Here is a 21,153-nt window from a genome sequence, read left to right as displayed (position 1 = left end):
CAAGGGTGAAATCTCATATTATGCGCACGGTAACCCTTATCTGACTACTGTTTACTCAGAAACAGTCACATGGTCCATCAGTCGCAGCGTTATCACGAGAAACCCACGTTGGGAACAGGGTGAGAATCTGTGAGCAGCCTCTCTGTCTTCAGGCTGGGAGGTTGTTCCCAGCCCTCAGCAAGATGCATGACCATCCACACATTAACAATGAGACACAGGGAACTAGTGTTTACATGAGATAACGATCGACCCTGTACAAGCTGTAAGGGGATTAATCTTGTCTGAATGGTCTATTAGCACAAGGTTAAAAAGAGTTGCTAATTTATTCTGAAAAGTTGAGGAATGAATGGGAACTTAATTTGCATGCTCGTAAAGTGTCTGGCTGATTTGGGAGTTAAAGGCAAAGTTAAACTGTTACACATTGATGAGAGAAAAGGGACTATCTGAAAATGCCAAGGTTGATGTAACCTCCATTTTAATTCCAGCCACCACAAATAAACTGAAAGCTCAATTTTCCAAAAATGACTGGAATTGATAGAGCTGACCCACCATCCTCTTTGACTCTGTTTTAAAAATGATTGCTTAAACCTCTTAAGGATCGGACCCTTTTTTTCAATTTTCGCCTTAAATGACATACCCAAATCTAACTGCCTGTAGCTCAGGACCTGAAGCAAGGATATGCATATTCTTGATACCATTTAATAATAATAATAATAATAATAATAATAATAATAATAATAATAATAATATGCCATTTAGCAGACGCTTTTATCCAAAGCGACTTACAGTCATGCGTGCATACATTTTTATGTATGGATGGTCCCGGGGATCGAACCCACTACCCTGGCGTTAAAAGCGCCATACTCTACCAATTGAGCTACAAAGGACCATTTGAAAGGAAACACTTTGAAGTTTGTGGAAATTTGAAATTAATGTAGGAGAATATAACACATTAGATCTGGTAAAATATAATACAAACAAAAAAACATGTGTTTTTTGTGGGGGTTTTTGTTCCATCATTTTTGAAATGCAAGAGAAGGCCACAATATAATATTGCAGTTTAGGCGCAATTTCGATTTTGGCCACTAGATGGCAGCAGTGTGTGTGTGCAAAGTTTCAGATTGATCCAGTGAAGCATTGCAATACTGGACTATTTTGTATCAAGTCTGCCCAAATGTGCGGAATTGGTCAATTGATACATTTGCAAGTACAGAACTATAGAGAACATACAAAAATGATATGGTTATACAAAATGTAAGTTTACACACTCCCAGGAATGTCATACATGATGGATCATTAGCTTATACACTAACTTTCACACATCTAGATGGCCGGGCAGGGTGGGTGTGGTGCCAGAGACAGCAGGGGTTCAAACTGTAGAACCCAGTTCCTACATTTTAATATAAAAATGGATTTGATCAAACAAAACTATGCTACATTTTATCTCTGGGACCCTTAGGATGACAACTCAGAGCAAGATTACTGAATGTAAGTACATTATTTACCTTCAGAGGTGAATGTATCAAACCAGTTGCCATGCTAAATTTTTTGTTGTTGTGTACTCTCCTCAAACAATAGCTTGGTATTTCTTCATTGTAATAGCTACTGTAAATTGGATAATGCAGTTAGATTAACAATAATTTAAGCTTTCTGTCCATATAAGACATGTCTATGTCCTGGAAGGTTTGCTGTTACTTACAACAGACATGCTAATCACATTAGCGCACTTCAGCTCAACCGTCCCGTGTACGGGACACCGATCCAGTATATATAACCCATTAATATGGATGGACTGGACCACTGGCATCACTCACCCTGTGGAGGGGGTCATGATGCAGCCCCCACGGTCCACAGTCATCCTGCAGCCACACCCCCGCTCTGGGGTGTCGTGGTTCATGCCAAAGTTGTGCCCCAGCTCGTGTGCTAAAGTCACAGCTGCGCCCAGGGGATTATCCGAATGATCCTACAGTGGAAAAACAACATAAGTTCACGTTCAAAATTATCATCATGTTTTGGAAGATAAAAAGTTGAAGCAATAACACCTTTCGATATTATTAGAAAATCACAACATAGCACTGCATTGTATAATGACTACTTTGTGTAATGTCTAGTATGGATAGTTAAGTAGCAGCACAACATGTTAGTTCATAGAGTTCAGTGGATATATCCATCAATGTTTGGAAGATAATGGATGTTGCATAGAGTAAACAGCTACAAGGTACAGTAATACATTAGAGCCCATTATCCCTTAGTTTAACACATACAGTTGAAGTCGGAAGTTCACATACACTTAGGTTGGAGTCATTAAAACTCGTTTTTCAACCACTCCACAAATTTCTTGTTAACAAACTATAGTTTTGGCAAGTCGGTTAGGACATCTACTTTGTGCATAACACAAGTAATTTTTCCAACAATTGTTTCCAGACAGATTATTTCTCTTAAAATTCACTGTATCACAATTCCAGTGGATCAGAAGTTAACATCCACTAAGTTGACTGTGCCTTTAAACAGCTTGGAAAATTCCAGAAAATGATGTCATGGCTTTAGAAGCTTCTGATTCTGAAGCTAATTATCATCATTTGAGTCAATTGTAGGTGTACCTGTGGATGTATTTCAAGGCCTACCTTCAAACTCAGTGCCTCTTTGCTTGACATCATGGGAAAATCAAAAGGAATCAGCCAAGACCTCAGAAAAAAATGTGTAGACCTCCACAAGTCTGGTTCATCCTTGGGAGCAATTTCCAAACGCCTGAAGGTACCACGTTCATCTGTACAAACAATAGTACACAAGTATAAACACCATCATACCGCTCAGGAAGGAGACGCGTTTTGTCTCCTAGAGATGAACGTACTTTGGTGCGAAAGTATCTATATCCACAGTAAAACAAGTCCTATATCGACATAACCTGAAAGGCCGCTCAGCAAGGAAGATGCCACTGCTCCAAAACCGCCATAAAAAAGCCAGACTACGGTTTACAACTGCACATGGGGACAAAGATCGTACTTTTTGGAGAAATGTCCTCTGGTCTGATGAAACAAAAATATAACTGTTTGGCCATAATGACCATCGTTATGCTTGGAGGAAAAAGGGGGTCGCTTGCAAGCCGAAGAACACCATCCCAACCGTGAAGCACGGGGGTGGCAGCATCATGCTGTGGGGGTGCTTTGCTGCAGGAGGGATTGGTGCACTTCACAAAATAGATGGCATCATGAGGAAGGAAAATTATGTGGATATATTGAAGCAACATCTCAAGACATCAGTCAGGAAGTTAAAGCTTGGTCGCAAATGGGTCTTCCAAATGGACAATGACACCAAGCATACTTCCAAAGTTGTGGCAAAATGGCTTAAGGACAACAAAGTCAAGGTATTGGAGTGGCCATCACAAAGCCCTGACCTCAAACCTATAGAAAGTTTGTGGGCAGAACTGAAAAAGCATGTGCGAGCAAGGAGGCCTACAAACCTGACTCAGTTACACCAGCTCAGTCAAGAGGAATGGGCCAAAATTCACCCAACTTATTGTGGGAAGCTTGTGGAAGGCTACCCGAAACATTTGACCCAAGTTAAACAATTTAAAGACAATGCTATCAAATACTAATTGAGTGTATGTAAACTTCTGACCCACTGGGAATGTGATTAAAGAAATAAAAACTGAAATAAATCATTCTCTCTACTATTATTCTGACATTTCACATTCTTAAAATAAAGTGTTGATCATAACTGACCTAAGACAGGGAAATTTTTCTACGATTAAATGTCAGGAATTGTGAAAAACTGAGTTTAAATTTATTTTGCTAAGGTGTATGTAAACATCCGATTTCAACTGTATCTATCTTAGTTCGGTTGACTCACAGTGGTTCCATTAGGTCCAACTGCCCAGTGATCCACATTTCATTACACATTCTATTCATGGAGGATAGGAGCTGATCAGTTTGTCTGCTGTTCCCTCACCAACCCCAACCAACCCTAATCACACACTACTGCCGGCGGGGACAGATGCTGGGGAGCAATAAAAACTTGGTGCATTATGACATTTTAGTGCACATATAAGCTAGCCAACTGTCCTTCAGAAGGAGAGAGGGTACAGGGAGGGGAGGTGGTGTAGAGAGAGAGGGAGAGGGGAGGAGTGATGGAGAAAAACCTAGTAAAAATTGGACAAACAGAAAGCTACTAGACAGAGAAAGGCAGAGATGCATGCAGAGAAAGAATGGAATGAGACTGAAAAAAAGTGCAGGAAAGACATTGATTGACATGGAGAGACAAAAAGAAGAAAGCAAGGGAACAATAGAAGTGAAGGTAAGACCGGCTTCTGTATCTTGCTGCACGGTTAAGTGCTGTGTGCACAGCAGCACACACAACAGCAGCATAAATTATGAAGGTCCCTACCCATGGAGCTTTACACACACAAACACACTCTGGGGGTATATGTCTTTATTACTCCACAGGCCTAGATAGGTACACCAGGTGAACCACAGCCACTAAGCCATTAATTATGTATACACACACGTGCACACACACAAAGCTCTGAATATACTGGAGGATACTGGAGACAGAAAGACTTGTCTCAGTCATATAATGTTGCCCCTATGTGGATGCTGTCATCCAATGCGACACAAAAAGTAGGATTATGAATCAGCCATTTTCTTAATCCATAGGTCCCTATGTAGGTCTCTAGTCTAAAGAGCCATACAACTAGTCTGATTTCCACTCCTGTGTACATACTGTGGCACTACTATAATGTCCATAAGAAACTCATGGTCTTTCCTTCTAAAGAGGAGGGTCATATGTCAGGGCCCTATGTAAAGCAAAGCTATTTTCTGCCCTGATTACAGAGCTGCATGGTGGGACCAGTTTCCTGGGGTTTTGGTGGAAGGATGAGAACTACTTCCCTCCCAGCCCTGTCATGTTTGAGAGGTCTCATGGATGTTTCTGAGTGGTGTGGATGTACTGCTCGCGTCATGGCTGAGTGCCTCTTCACAAGCACTGTAATTAAAGAATCAGAGAGAGTGGATTGACGTAGGTGAAGTCAGTCAGCCCTTCAAAGCAGCTCTAAGATAACTGCGATCGTGAGAACACGATAGGGTTAGTTTGGTCTTGAAAGGATTTTTGATATAGTTTCCAGACATGCAGGGAATATTGTATCTTCCAAAACATGATGATTGTATTTTGTTTACATTTAACGACAAACCCACAGTGGTTGACGTATAAAAGTCCCTGCCGAAATTTGTTTTAAAACCCAGCGATGGACAAACTGTGAAATTCAACCTACATGTGGAGCAAATAAAGGGGGTTGGAGCTGATTATAACATAGGGTGAAATACAAAGTGGTTCATCTGATCCTTTGGCCCTATAACTCAATACATGGTTATTTAATCCTGCTCCAAGCCTTTGCCATGTGTGAGTAATGGGAAGGACAAACATCTGGAAATAACCAGCCAACCCTGTCCAGAAGGAAAACATATCTATTAATGGGAAATACACCTCTTTGTTGAATCTGCATGGCATGGGCTGACTCTGAGAAGGGAACTGCCTGACGATTTAGTACGGGTATCAAGTGATAGAGTGGAGACGGAAACACAGCTCATTTTGCTCATTGAATAACTTAACTGTGTGGGTTGTGCATGTTAGTGAGTAAAGGGCATTCTATTTTGACATATAGTATATGGCCTGGCACAAATAATGTATCACTCCTCATAAAAATGTTAATGTGTCTTGTTTAAACTCTGTATACAATGATTTACCTCAAACCCACATCCCCCTACATTTATAATTAGACTGGGGACTGGGTGGTTAAATGACGGTAAGACTTCAAATGACCTTGGATAGTGTGTGTGACTATGTGTGTGTGTACGTGGTTGTGAATATCCTGGTGTTTACAATCATAATTTCTCCGACCCCCTCACCAAATAATGAACAGTGAACACCTTTCCTTTACACGCTGTCTCTGGATAGTGTTGAGCTGAGCTCATGCTTATAGCGTCAGGCTAAATAGAGGAGGAACAGTGTGAGGTTCACGTTGTACTCACCATGACGATGCCTCCAGACTGCTCCACTGTGCACATGCTCATGATGGGAGCCATGCCAATGGTGGTACCCTGGAAGTACACCCCACTGGGGGGAAGGGGATTGAGGAGAGGTAAAGGTGACTTCAAGGGTTAAATACATACTAAGAATCCTATCATAGTCTATTTGTATCCCAAATCAAAAACAACTGAAACTTCTGTACGAATCAGAAACTGTATGGGCGGTATAACTTGTGTACGTGTGTCACTTTGTTTTGAGTGTGTGCTTCACATACACTACCAGTCAAAGGTTTGGACACACCTACTTATTCAAGGGTCTTTCTTTATTTTTACTATTTCTTACATTGTAGAATAATAGTGAAGACATCACAACTATGAAATAATACATATGGAATCATGTAGTAACCAAAAAAGTGTTAAACAAATCAAAATATATTTTGCCACCCTTTGCCTTGATGACAGCTTTGCACACTCTTGGCATTCTCTCAACCAGCTTCATGAGGTAGTCACCTGGAATGCATTTCAATTAACAGGTGTGCCCTCTTAAAAGTGAATTTGTGGAATTTATTTCCTTCTTAATACGTTTGAGCCAATCAGTTGTGTTGTGACAAGGTGGGGGGGCGGGGGGGGCTTGGTAAAATACCAAGTCCATATTATGGCAAGAACAGCTCAAATAAGCAAAAAGAAACGACAGTCCATCATTACTTTAAGACATGAAGGTCAGTCAATACGGAACATTTCAAGAACTTTGAAAGTTTCTTCAAGTGCAGTAGCAAAAACCATCAAGCGGTATGATGAAACTGGCTCTCATGAGGACCGCCATAGGAATGGAAGACCCAGAGTTACCTCTGCTGCAGAGGATAAGTTAATTAGAGGTACCAGCCTTAGAAATATCAGCCCAAATAAATGCTTCACAGAGTTCAAGTACACATCTCAACATCAACTGTTCAGAGAGGACTGTGTGAATCAGGCCTTCATGGTCAAATCACTGCAAAGAAACCACTACTAAAGGACACCAATAAGAAGAAGAGACCTGCTTGGGCCAAGAAACACGAGCAATGGACATTAGACCAGTGGAAATGTGTCATTTGGTCGGGAGTCCAAATTTGATATTTTTGTTTCAAACCGCTGTGTCTTTGTGAGACGCGGTGTGGGTGAACCGATGATCTCCGCATGTGTAGTTCCCACCGTAAAGCATGGAGGAGGAGGTGTTATGGTGTGGGGGTGCTTTGCTGGTGACACTGTCTGTGATTTATTTAGAATTCAAGGCACACTTAACCAGCATGGCTACCACAGCATTCTGCAGCGATACGCCGTCCCATCTGGTTTGGCCTTAGTGGAACTATCATTTGTTTTTCAACAGGACAATGACGCAACACACCTCCAGGCTGTGTAAGGGCTATTTTACCAAGAAGGAGAGTGATGGAGTGCTGCATCAGATGACCCGACCTCAACACAATTGAGATGGTTTGGGATGAGTCGGACGGCAGAGTGAAGGAAAAGCAGCCAACAAGTGATCAGCATATGTGAGAACTCCTTCAAGACTGTTGGAAAAGCATTCCAGGTAAAGCTGGTTGAGAGAATGCCAAGAGTTTGCAAAGCTGTCATCAAGGCAAAGGGTGGCTATTTGAAGAATCTCAAATATAAAATATATTTTCATTTGTTTAACACTTTCCTGTTAACTCAATTATTCTATATGTGTTATGTCATTGTATTAATGTCTTCACTATAATTCTACAATGTAAAAAATAGTAAAAATTAGAAAAACCCTTGAATGAGTAGGTGTGTCCAAACTTTTGACTGGTACTGTATGTGTTCATGAGTTTGTGTACAGTAGGATCTCCACCTGATGAGCTGAGCGTTGTCATGTGATTTCGTAGGCAGCAGTTTGACTTTCCTCCAGTCTAGGAACTCATGCAGGGTGTTGAAGGGGTCCTGAGTGACAGGACACTTATCAGAGTCGCTCCATACCTCCAGGCCCACCAAGGCCACACGGATGTTCAGGACCCTGTAGAACTGAGGAGGAGGAAAGGTGCAGTGAGTAAAAGGATGCATAGTTGCAGTACCATCTTAGGATCTCTCCCATATAAACAATATATATATTTTATTGATTTAAATAAAAAGGTAGTATGGATGAATGGCTTGGGACTGGCTTGGGAGCAGGTTGGCATTTATTGTCAGGAATCTGGCCCTAGAGGCAGCTCTGCAGAGTGGTCACTATCTGACACAGCCACAAAGCTATAAAATCGTATTTTAAACTAAACCTAACCACACTGCTAACCCTAATGCCTAACCCTATCCTTAAATTAAGACCAACAAGCCCCAAAAAATAATAATGCATTTTTACGATATAGCTAATTTTGACTTTGAATCTGGCCCATCTAGTGGAAATCACTGAGAGATGCCTCCAGGGCAAGATTAATGACAATAGGCCTAAACGTCAACCTGCGGGTTGGGACCCTATATGATACCATTTTAGATAGACTAGAGGTAGTTGTGAGAGACTGACATTCATATATTAGCCTGGGATGACATTCATATTTACTGCCAGAGGCATTTCTATTTTAAACACATGATAAATCTCTCCTGTGCATTGGGAGGTGGAGGTTTTACCTTGTCCACATAATTGGCTATCTCTGCCAGTCTCTGCTTCACCCTCTCAACGTCCTTCCCCTGTTTCTGAAACTGAACACGCAACCCAGGGTTAACATTGTTAGATGTTAGGAAGCAAAGAAGGACATTAATAGTGGATGAAATGAGTACAAGGTAATACACATAGTATACAGTGTATTCGGAAAGTATTCAGACCTCTTCACTTTTTCCACATTTTGTTACGTTACAGCCTTATTCTGAAATGGATGAAAAAATAATATCCTCACCAATCTACACACAATACCCCATAATGACAAAGCGAAAACTGGTTTTTAGAATTTTTTGCAAATGTATGACAAATAAAAAACAGAAATACCTTATTTACATAAGTATTCAGACCCTTTGCTATGAGCCTCAAAATTCAGCTCAGGTGCATCCTGTTTCCATTGATCATCCTTGAGATGTTTCTACAACTTGATTGTTGTCCACCTGTGGTAAATTCAAATGATTGGACATGATTTGTAAAGGCACACACCTGTCTATATAAGGCCCCACAGTTGACAGTGCATGTCAGACTAAAAACCATGCCATGAGATCGAAGGAATTGTCCGTAGAGCTCAGAGACAGGATTGTGTAGAGGCACAGATCTGGGGAAGGGATTCCAAAAAATGTCTGCAGCATTGAAGGTCTCCAAGAACACACTGGCCTCCATCATTATTTAATGGAAAAAGTTTGAACCACCGAGACTCTTCCTAGAGCTGGCCACCCGGCCATACTGAGCAATCGGGGGAGAAGGGCCTTGGTCAGGGAGGTGAACAAGAACACTCTGACAGAAGGACAACCATCTCTGCAGCACTCCACCAATCAGGCCTTTATGGTAGAGTGACAGCCCGCTTGGAGTTTGCCAAGAGGCACCTAAAGGACTCTGACCATGAGAAACAAGATTCCCTGGTCTGATGAAACCAAGATTGAACTCTTTGGCCTGAATGCCAAGGGTAATGTCTGGAGGAAACCTGGCACCATCCCTATGGTGAAGCATGGTGGTTGCAGCATCATGCTGTGGGGATGTTTTTCAGCGGCAGGGACTGGGAGACTAGTCAGGAACGAGTGAAAGATTAACGGAACAAAGCGCTCAGGACCTCAGACTGGGGAGAAGGTTGACCTTCCAACAGGACAACGACCCTAAGCACACAGCCAAGACAACGCAGGAGTGGCTTTGGGACAAGTCTCTGAATGTCCTTGAGTGGCCCAGCCAGAGCCCAGACTTCAACCCGATCGTACTCCTGAGTGGCGCAGTGGTCTAAGGCACTGCATTGCAGTGCTAACTGTGCCACTAGAGATCCTGGTTCGAATCCAGGCTCTGTCGCAGCCGGCCGCGACCGGGAGACTCATGGGCGGCGCACAATTGGCCCAGCGTCGTCCAGGGTAGGGGAGGGAATGGCCGGCAGGGATGTAGCTCAGTTGATAGAGCATGGCGTTTGCAACGCCAGGGTTGTGGGTTCGTTTCCCACGGGGGGCCAGTATAAAAAAAAAAAAATGTAATCACTAACTGTAAGTCGCTCTGGATAAGAGCGTCTGCTAAATGACTAAAATGTAAAAAATGTAAATCTCTGGAGAGACCTGAAAATAGTTGTGCAGCGACATTCCCCATCCAACCTGACAGAGCTTGAGTGGATCTGCAGAGAAGAATGGGAGAAACTTCCCAAATACAGGTGTGCCAAGCTTGTAGCGTCATACCCAAGAAGACTCGAGGCTGTAGTCGCTGCCAAAGGTGCTTCAACAATGTACTGAGTAAAGGGTCTGAATACTTATGTAAATGTGATATTTCCGTTTTTTGCAAAAATGTCTAAAAACCTGTTTTTGCTTTGTCATTATGGGGTATTGTGTGTAGATTGATGAGGAAAAAAAATCAATTTTAGAATAAGGCTGTAACATAACAAAAAGTCAAAGGGTCTGAATACTTTCGAATACACTGTACAGTACTGCAGACTGGGTTCAATATAATTTGAACAAGTGTGACGATGTACCTATGAGACATCGCCACGTCGGGACATTTCCCTCCATTGCTTCCCACACAAATGGACAGATTTTGTGGTACAAACTTTTCCAACATGACATTATTATTATCATTATTATTCTAAAATCATTATTATTATTTATTATTTATTTTATACTGTATAAGAACACTAACGCCAGAGTCTGGTTCATATCATTTATTTAGAAACATACAATTGTTTTCTCTTTGTTTGGTGCTGCTAGCCTGTTGTACTCACCACATTATTTTTGAACTGGCTTCCTAGGTGAGCATGCGCAGGTGATCTTCAGGGCTTCAGGAAAAGCTTGAGCACCTCTCGTTATTTGGTTTCTCCCGTTTAAGGGGTTTCCCTCGTTTAAGGGGTGTAATGACATTTTCTTGTAAACGCAAATGTGTAAGCCATGGTCTGCTTCTATCTAGCAGACGGAGACGGTACAGGTGCATCAAAGCCGGGACCGAGAGACTGAGAAACAGCTTCTATCACCAGGCCATCAGACTGTTGAACGGCCATCACTAGCCGTCTACGTGCCTGGTACTCAGCCCTACACTTTGAGACTAATGCCCCATGTATATACAGTCATTGAACGATGGTCAACTCATATTCTGTTTACATACTGTTGTTTACTTACTGTGTATGTATATACAATATTCGACATAACGCATCCTAATATACCTACTAATGTACATACCAATTTCTTTTCCAAATGATATACTGTCTATACACAACATGTATTTACACTCAGTGGCCGTTTATTAGGTACACCACCCCGTACAAGAAAATGGGTCGCTCCTACAGACAGTTAGTAATGTGGCTGTGGCTTGCTATATAAAGCAGGCAGAAAGGCACAGAGGCATTCAGTTCATGTTTGATTGAATGTTAGAATGGGCAAAATGAGTGACCTAAGCAACTTTGAGCTTGGTATGATCGTCGGTGCCAGGTGCGCTGGTTCCAGCATCTCAGAAACGTCCGGCCTTCTGGGCTTTTCATGCACAACAGTGTCTAGGGTTTACCGAGAATGGTGCGACAAACCCCAAAATCCAGTCAGCGGCAGTCCTGATGAGAGAGGTCGAAGGAGAACGGCAAGAATCGTGCAAGCTAACAGGCGGGCCACAAACAGGCAAATAACAGCGTGGTACAACAGTGGTGTGCAGAATGACATCTCGGAACGCACAATTCGTCGGACCTTGTCACGGATGGGCTATTGCAGCAGATGACCACACCGGGCTGAACTCCTATCAGCTAAAAACAAGAAAAAGCGGCTCCAGTGGACACACGATCACCAACACTAGACAATAGAGGTGTGGAAAAACACTGCCTGGTCTGACGAGTCCTGGTTCCTGTAGCATCATGCTGATGGCAGAGTCAGGATTTGGCATAAGCAGCATGAGTCCATAGCCTCATCCTGCCTGGTGTCAACGGTACAGCCTGGTGGCGGTGATGTAATGGTGTGGGGAATGTTTTCCTGGCACACATTACAGGGGCTTGCGAAAGTATTCACCCCCCTTGGCATTTTTCCTATTTTGTTGCTTTACAACCTGGAATTAAATTAGATTTTCTGGGGGTTTGTATCATTTGATTTACACAACATGCCTACCACTTTGAAGATGCAAAATATTTTTTCTTGTGAAACAAACAAGAAATAAGACAAAAAATCTTATACAATTGGATTGAGGTCTGGGCTTTGACTAGGCCATTCCAAGACATTTAAATGTTTCCCCTTAAACCACTTGAGTGTTGTTTTATCAGTATGCTTAGGGTCATTGTCCTGCTGGAAGGTGAACCTCCGTCCCAGTCTCAATTCTCTGGAAGACTGAAACAGTTTTCCCTCAAGAATTTCCCTGTATTTAGCGCCATCCATCATTCCTTCAATTCTGACCAGTTTCCCAGTCCCTGCCGATGAAAAACACCCCCACAGCATAATGCTGCCACCACCATGCTTCACTGTGGGGATGGTGTTCTCAGGGTTTTCCTTGATGGCCAAAAAGCTCAATTTTAGTCTCATCTGACCAGAATACCTTCTTCCATATGTTTGGGGAGTCTCCCACATGCCTTTTGGCGAACACCAAACGTGATTGTTTATTTTTTTCTTTAAGCAATGGCTTTTTTCTGGCCACTCTTCCGTAAAGCCCAGCTCTGTGGAGTGTACGGCTTAAAGTGGTCCTATGGACAGATACTCCAATCTCCACTGTGGAGCTTTGCAGCTCCTTCAGTGTTATTTTTGGTCTCTTTGTTGCCTCTCTGATTAATGCCCTCCTTGCCTGGTCCGTGAGTTTTGGTGGGTGGCCCTCTCTTGGCAGGTTTGTTGTGGTGACATATTCTTTCAATTTTTTAATAATGGATTTAATGGTGCTCTGTGGGATGTTCAAAGTTTCAGATATTTTCTTATAACCCAACCCTGATCTGTACTTCTCCACAACTTTGTTCCTGACCTGTTTGGAGAGCTCCTTGGTCTTCATGGTGCCGCTTGCTTGGTGGTGCTGCTTGCTTAGTGGTGTTGCACTCTGGGGCCTTTCAGAACAGGTGTATATATACTGAGATCAAGTGACAGATCATGTGACACTTAGATTGCACACAGGTGGACTTTATTTAACTAATTATGTGACTTCTGAAGGTAATTGGTTGCACCAGTACTTATTTAGGGGCTTCATAGCAAAGGGGGTGAATACATACTGTATGCACACACCACTTTTCCGTTTATTTATTTTTTAAAGTAATTTTTTTCATTTCACTTCACCAATTTGGACTATTTTGTGTATGTCCATTACATGAAATCCAAATAAAAATCCATTTAAATTACAGGTTGTAATGCAACAAAATAGGAAAAACGCCAAGGGGGATGAATACATTTGCAAGGCACTGTAGGACACTTGATACCAATTGAGCCACACCTTGTAGAATCCATGCCCCGAAAAATTCAGGCTGTTCTGGAGGCAAAGGGGGGTCCGACCCGTTACTAGATGGGTGTACCTAATAAACTTCCAACAGAGTGTATATTTTGGATTCTCACACATGCTCACTCTAATACATCTACTTTGGATTGTTATTTACTGACTTCTTGTTTAGATTTGTTTGTTTATTTGTATTGTATTTGTGAGACATTCTACTGCACTGTTGGAGCTAGTAACATAAGCATTTCGTTACACCTGCTAATCTGTGTACGCAACCAATAAACTTTGATTTGATGAGGCATTTATAAGTTATATTCTTCAAGAATCAATGGGTATATATCATAAATGTATAAGTCCAAAAATGGATGTTGCAACTAAGGATTCTAACTTTAAGTGTTGTAATGTCAACCGTGCAATGGTATTGCCATTCAAGGGTACTATTATGCACTGACTGTTAGTTGAGAATTTACCTGCATGTTACCTCATGTTAGATCTTCTGCTGTTACTAAAGCTCTGCCAAATACTCCAATGTGTGAGTAACTCAGTGAGTTTATAGGCATTTTGTCCTGTGTTTGAGGTGTTTGGCCTTTGTCCCCAAGTCGAGGTATTTGTGCTATTTTTGACCAAGTACAGTGGGGAAAAAAAGTATTTAGTCAGCCACCAATTGTGCAAGTTCTCCCACTTAAAAAGATGAGAGAGGCCTGTAATTTTCATCATAGGTACACGTCAACTATGACAGACAAAATGAGAATTTTTTTTCCAGAAAATCACATTGTAGGATTTTTAATGAATTTATTTGCAAATTATGGTGGAAAATAAGTATTTGGTCAATAACAAAAGTTTCTCAATACTTTGTTATATACCCTTTGTTGGCAATGACACAGGTCAAACGTTTTCTGTAAGTCTTCACAAGGTTTTCACACACTGTTGCTGGTATTTTGGCCCATTCATCCATGCAGATCTCCTCTAGAGCAGTGATGTTTTGGGGCTGTCGCTGGGCAACACGGACTTTCAACTCCCTCCAAAGATTTTCTATGGGGTTGAGATCTGGAGACTGGCTAGGCCACTCCAGGACCTTGAAATGCTTCTTACAAAGCCACTCCTTCGTTGCCCGGGCGGTGTGTTTGGGATCATTGTCATGCTGAAAGACCCAGCCACGTTTCATCTTCAATGCCCTTGCTGATGGAAGGAGGTTTTCACTCAAAATCTCACGATACATGGCCCCATTCATTCTTTCCTTTACACGGATCAGTCGTCCTGGTCCCTTTGCAGAAAAACAGCCCCAAAGCATGATGTTTCCACCCCCATGCTTCACAGTAGGTATGGTGTTCTTTGGATGCAACTCAGCATTCTTTGTCCTCCAAACACGACGAGTTGAGTTTTTACCAAAAAGTTATATTTTGTTTTTATCTGACCATATGACATTCTCCCAATCCTCTTCTGGATCATCCAAATGCACTCTAGCAAACTTCAGACGGGCCTGGACATGTACTGGCTGAAGCAGGGGGACACGTCTGGCACTGCAGGATTTGAGTCCCTGGCGGCGTAGTGTGTTACTGATGGTAGGCTTTGTTACTTTGGTCCCAGCTCTCTGCAGGTCATTCACTAGGTCCCCCTGTGTGGTTCTGGGATTTTTGCTCACCGTTCTTGTGATCATTTTGACCCCACGGGGTGAGATCTTGCGTGGAGCCCCAGATCGAGGGAGATTATCAGTGGTCTTGTATGTCTTCCATTTCCTAATAATTGCTCCCACAGTTGATTTCTTCAAACCAAGCTGCTTACCTATTGCAGATTCAGTCTTCCCAGCCTGGTGCAGATCTACAATTTTGTTTCTGGTGTCCTTTGACAGCTCTTTGGTCTTGGCCATAGTGGGATTTGGAGTGTGACTGTTTGAGGTTGTGGACAGGTGTCTTTTATACTGATAACAAGTTCAAACAGGTGCCATTAATACAGGTAACGAGTGGAGGACAGAGGAGCCTCTTAAAGAAGAAGTTACAGGTCTGTGAGAGCCAGAAATATTGCTTGTTTGTAGGTGACCAAATACTTATTTTCCACCATAATTTGCAAATAAATTCATTAAAATTCCTACAATGTGATTTTATTGAAATTGTTTTCTCAATTTATCTGTCATAGTTGACGTTTACCTATGATGAAAATTGAGAACTTGCACAATTGGTGGCTGACTAAATACTTTTTTCCCCCACTGTAAGTTAGTTTATTGTTTTTTAACATTTTTGTAAACTATTTTTCCAATTTTTTTCTTATCATGTACATGTATATTTTGTAAATAACCTATCTGGATCCAGTGTTTTTCATCACCTGCCCTGTAAAATAAATTCCATAATTCTTTGCACCTGAACCTCTGACTCCGTCTCAACTGTTGCTGCTCCACACCATCTAAATAGGCTGCAGAGTCCTCAATCTTAACATCAAGAAAGAAAATGAAATTCAACTGATGAATTGGAAAATCCTCATAGGCAATATTTCCAATTAGTGATGAGAATTTAAATCTCCTGAATTAACAGAAGTGAAAGCGCACAGACCTCAAACCAAATATAGCAGATGGGGCTCTGTAAAACTCACTCCTTAGCCTGAAGTGTCTTTACTTGCGCTGCTGAATAGCTAGCATTCTGGTGGCGCGACTGGGAAAGACGTTTCAGGAGGATGCTCACATGTGTTTGCGAGGTAGAGGCCCTGGGTTCGAGCCTCGGTATGAGCTGAATCAGGAGGAATTGTTACTCGCTAAGCAAGCAGCGTGACGTCCTTTACACAAGCTAGTACATAGGGTTGCAAAGGGAAGGTATATAACTAGAACCTTTCGAAGTTTACCAGTAAACTATCCTAATTTTTTTTATTTGAATGTTTTTGGGGGAATTTTATCAGATGACATCTAGTGGCCTTTTTGGATACTTCAGATTATCACAGGTGTCTGTAATTATCTCTGGCCCTCTGTGTGTCCTTATCACATGTAAAATATATTAAATAATAAAATAAGATGATTTAATAAAAATATATAGAATGACAAAGCTGTAAAACATTATCCTTAATATAAACCATCCACTTAGTGAACACCGTTGGTGTTTAATATGAGGGTTTCAGCATTAATAATAATATAATATAATATGCCATTTAGCAGACGCTTTTATCCAAAGCGACTTACAGTCATGTGTGCATACATTTTTACGTATGGGTGGTCCCGGGGATCGAACCCACTACCCTGGCGTTACAAGCGCCATGCTCTACCAATTGAGCTACAGATATTCTTTACATGTTTTTTTTACACACTTTTATTTATATTACTCATTATGTCTTTATTGTAAAAGTTTTGGCACCAAACTGGTGGCAGTTGTGAAAAAAGTCAATAGTTGGAAAAGTTGCAGAGTTATTTGAAAATAATGCCATAGTTAATTAATGATTTTTTTATTTGTATTAATTAATTAGGCTATTTTCTCTTGAACCATATGGTCTATCCTCTAGAAACTCATGGACAATATGGACACAGACATAAAAAAAGGAATACTATATATGAATAAATATATTTTTTTAAAGTTATGCAAGTATAAATGACATTTACATTTACATTTACGTCATTTAGCAGACGCTCTTATCCAGAGCGACTTACAAATTGGTGCATTCACCTTATAGCCAGTGGGATAACCACTTTACAATTATTATAAATATATATATATATCTTTTTTGGTGGGGGTGGGGTGGGGTAATGGGGGGGTTAGAAGGAACCAAAGTTACTATAGATCTCTGGCTTTGCCCTCGACTGGTTCAGGTCATAGTTATGTGGCAGATGTACATGCTTCCCCTTGGTGACATCATCCGCAATCATAACATTCAGTTTCACTGCTATGCGGACCACACGCAGCTTTATATATCAATCTGACCCAGTGACCAAGCTAGCATAGCTACCCTTCATAAGTGTCTTGCTGACATCAAACGTTGGATGTCTGACAACTTTCTCCAACTCAATGATAATAAATCAGAGGTGGTTTTATTTGGTCCCCACCTTGCTAGATCCCAGATTGTAAATAACCTTGGTCATTTGTCCACCAATGTAAAACCTATGGCCAGAAACCTTGGTGTCTTCTTTGACCCTGACCTAAACCTTGAGCTGCATGTAAAGAAGGTTGTCCAGTCCTGCTTTTGTCATCTTAAAAATATAGCTAAAGTCAAGTCTTTTATTTCAGTCACTGATATGGAGAAAGTGATACATGCTTTGATTTCCTAACGCCTAGATTACTGTAACTCTTTGTATACATGTCTCCGTCAGAAATCACTCATTGTCTACAGTTAGTTCAAAATTCTGCAGCTCAACTTTTAACAAGCACCAAAAAATTTAACCATATTACACCTATTTTAACTTCTCTACACTGGCTACCAGTCACTTTTAGCATAGATTAAAACATTGTATTAATCACGTTTAAGGCTAGGCTTGTTTTAGCTCCATCCTATATCTCTGACCTTTTATCTCCTTACAAGCAAGGACGCAGCCTGAGATCCTCTGGCAGGGCACTGTTGACCATTTCAAAGTCTAGGTTGAAAACAAAAGGAGACTGGGCATTTGCTATTAGGGCTGGACTTTGGAATGGTCTGCTGGAGGAGATCAGGCTTGCAGATTCAGTGTCTGTTTTTAAATACCTACTGAAGACACACTTTTATAAAGACGCTTTCAATGTATGATTTTAATTAGCTATATTTTTTCATTCTCCTTCCTCCTGTCTTTGTTTCTATGTTAATACTTTTATTTTATGATATGAAGCACTTTGTTACCTGTATTGAAAAGCACTACACAACTAAAGTTATTTGTATAGAGCTTTTGCAAATAAGACAATTATTCTATTGCCATAGAATAATAATTACCAAAATTACTGAAGTTTCCGGTAACTTCTGTAAATGACTGGTAGCTCTGCAACCCTAATAGCACAGTATAATGGTCGTTTTTGCAGAAATGGCATGGCCCATATGTTACAGATATCTTCAACCTGTCTGGGAGAGAAGGTATAACATGTTGGACAGGTTGTCAAGCTGAGATCCATCTGGATCTGGGCTGATCTCAGAAACAATTGGCAAGAGTACAGGGAGCATGTGCATTGGCAGAAATAGCATGTGAGAGGCATCCATGTTGAGACAGACTCTCCTTTTTCATCCCACTGTGCATCCACCTGCTTGTGTATACTGCGTGTAGACCTACTTAGTCAGCTACATCCAGCCTGGCCCTTATAGAGCAACACAAGCAAGTGGGTTCTCTCCTCCTCTCTCTTCCAGTTCAGGTCAATAGCATCAGCTAGGGGCAGCCAAGGGGAAATCCTAGTGCGAGCCTTTCTCTCCTTCTTCTGTCTCCACACCGTTTCCTGTCTAGTCCACTGGGGAATCGTTTAGCACTTCCTGTGGAAACGGCTGCCACCGACGACCACACTGTAGCAGCACACTGACCTAATTCTGCCGTTACCAAGAGGATTTGTTCTTGCATTGTTAATGTTAAAGTCTCGCCTATTTTCTTCCAAAAAGTCTGTGTGTCTCTAGCCATTCTGAATGGACACACCACATAGTCATGGTAATGATGAGTGGGATGACACTAGGACTCTCCATGCATTTTAATACATTATAGATAGATTACCTCTCTGTTGTCTGCAACGATGATCAGCTCTACGTATTTGGTAGTCTTCTGAGCATGCCTCTTGTGCTGTGATGCAGAGAGAGAGAGAGGGGGGCAGAAAACCCATCATTTGAACAACATTTTTACTCAAGGACATGGACATTCTAAATTTAACCACCCCTTTCTCCTCAAGATCCTGTCTTTTTTTAGCTTTTGTAACCAACGCACACTTACGCACAACTTCCAGTGAGTAAACATTAGGTTATGTATGTTGCTTATCAATCTTTCAAAAGGCTTCGGTCACGGAATCACCTGTGATTCCAACTTCGCATTGACGGCCTACACACCACTGGCGAAAGCTTCATAAAAAAGCCTATTACTCATGTGCTTAGTCACGCAGACAGCAGACACTTTTCTATGAAATATCCTGTCCTATCATAGTGCTCCTGTTCTTTTTATCAAGCTTTTAAAGCTCCAACATTGAAAGCTGATGATTCACTGTGTCAGTGAGTGTCTTGGTTATTGTTTCTGAAGGAAAAGGGAGGACCAGGATTGATGATGCATGCAGGTACTGTAGGTGGAGGCAGATGGACCTGTAGACCTGCTACATGGAGACTGGTGTGGGGAGCAGGGCCCACGCTCCTGCCCTGGCCCTGATATAGGACTACGGAGCCAGGGAAAGAGTAAGGCCAAGGTTGGATCTCTACCATGGTTCATGTGCTGGTCTGAGTGCCAATCCAAGTCCAAACCCATGTACAAAACCAATACAGCTCAAGCCCTGGTTCCTGGTCATAGTCATAGTCCAGTCACAGTGGAAATTGCCCTCATTGTTTATAATTTTTTACATTTAAGTCATTTAGCAGACACTCTTATCCAGAGCAACTTACAAATTGGTGCATTCAACTTAGGATAGCCAGTGGGACAACCACACCGTAAAAAAACTAATGTTTATGTGGGGGTGGGGGAGGGGGGGTAGAAGGATTACTGTTATACTATTCCAGGTATTCCTTAAAGAGGTAGGGTTTCAAGTATCTCCGGAAGGTGGTCAGTGACTCCGCTGTCCTGGTGTCGTGGTGGAGCTTGTTCCACCATTGGGGTGCCAGAGCAGCGAATAGCTTTGACTGGGCTTAGCGGGAGCTGTGCTTCCGTAGAGGTAGGGGGGCTAGCAGGCCAGAGGTGGATGAACGTAGTTCTCTCGTTTGGGTGTAGGATCAGAACCTGAAGGTAAGGAGGTGCAGTTCCCCTCACAGCTCTCACACCATGGTTTTGTAGTAGATGCGTGCTTCAACTGGAAGCCAGTGGAGTGTGCGGAGGAGCGGGGTGACATGAGAGAACTTGGGAAGGTTGAACACCAGACGGGCTGCAGCGTTCTGGATAAGTTGTTGGGGTTTAATGGCACAGGCAGGGAGCCCAGCCAACAGCGAGTTGCAGTAATCCATCATAGTGCCACAAAAAGCCATAGTCTTAGTTGCAACAGTACGGTAAAAATATGTTTGATCCTACCTCTGTTGCAATAGGAATAAAGGCATGCATCAATTTACAAATGAACAATAAACATCTCCCAAAGGACCCCTGGCTTCCCATTACAAAACAAATATCATATCTGCCTGTTTCAAATTGTGTCATGTATTATATCAGAGAAATTAAGACATAGGTGTTTCCATAGTGAATTCTGTCAGTCGGCAGATCAATTGCTTTCCCATCATGAAAGATGGCATCATCCCCGCTCAGATTGTTATCGAACCCAGAACATTGTGTTGCAGATGCTATCAGAAAGCTATCTGGATGACAATGTCATAAGTCCATGAGCCCACGATCCTACATCACTACCTATCTATCTCACTGATACCATCATCATTTAGAACATTAATCCATTATCAAGCTCTGCCTTTTGAACATCTTCTATATCTAATGGCCCGTCTGGTGTTCAACCTTCCCAAGTTCTCTCACGTCACCCCCCTCCTCCGCACACTCCACTGGCTTCCAGTTGAAGCTCGCATCCGCTACAAGAC

At 41.9% G+C, this 21,153-nt stretch overlaps 1 protein-coding gene across 2 annotated transcripts in view; it reads right to left on the bottom strand.

The window, feature by feature from the left end:
• The window catches only part of LOC121571143 (disintegrin and metalloproteinase domain-containing protein 12), a 168,457-nt gene that overhangs the window by 40,787 nt on the left and 106,517 nt on the right, over window positions 1-21,153 (bottom strand). For both annotated transcript variants that reach the window (XM_041882461.1, XM_041882470.1), the window contains exons 7-11: window positions 19,163-19,228; window positions 8,634-8,705; window positions 7,867-8,036; window positions 6,024-6,108; window positions 1,815-1,963 (exon numbers count right to left, since the gene is read on the bottom strand). In XM_041882461.1, the coding sequence (XP_041738395.1) occupies window positions 1,815-1,963; window positions 6,024-6,108; window positions 7,867-8,036; window positions 8,634-8,705; window positions 19,163-19,228 (542 nt within the window). The remainder of the gene's footprint in view (window positions 1-1,814; window positions 1,964-6,023; window positions 6,109-7,866; window positions 8,037-8,633; window positions 8,706-19,162; window positions 19,229-21,153) is intronic.

Source organism: Coregonus clupeaformis, chromosome 1, assembly GCF_020615455.1.
Source record: "Coregonus clupeaformis isolate EN_2021a chromosome 1, ASM2061545v1, whole genome shotgun sequence".
Lineage (NCBI taxonomy): Eukaryota > Metazoa > Chordata > Actinopteri > Salmoniformes > Salmonidae > Coregonus > Coregonus clupeaformis.
This window is presented reverse-complemented; position numbering and strand designations above follow the sequence as displayed.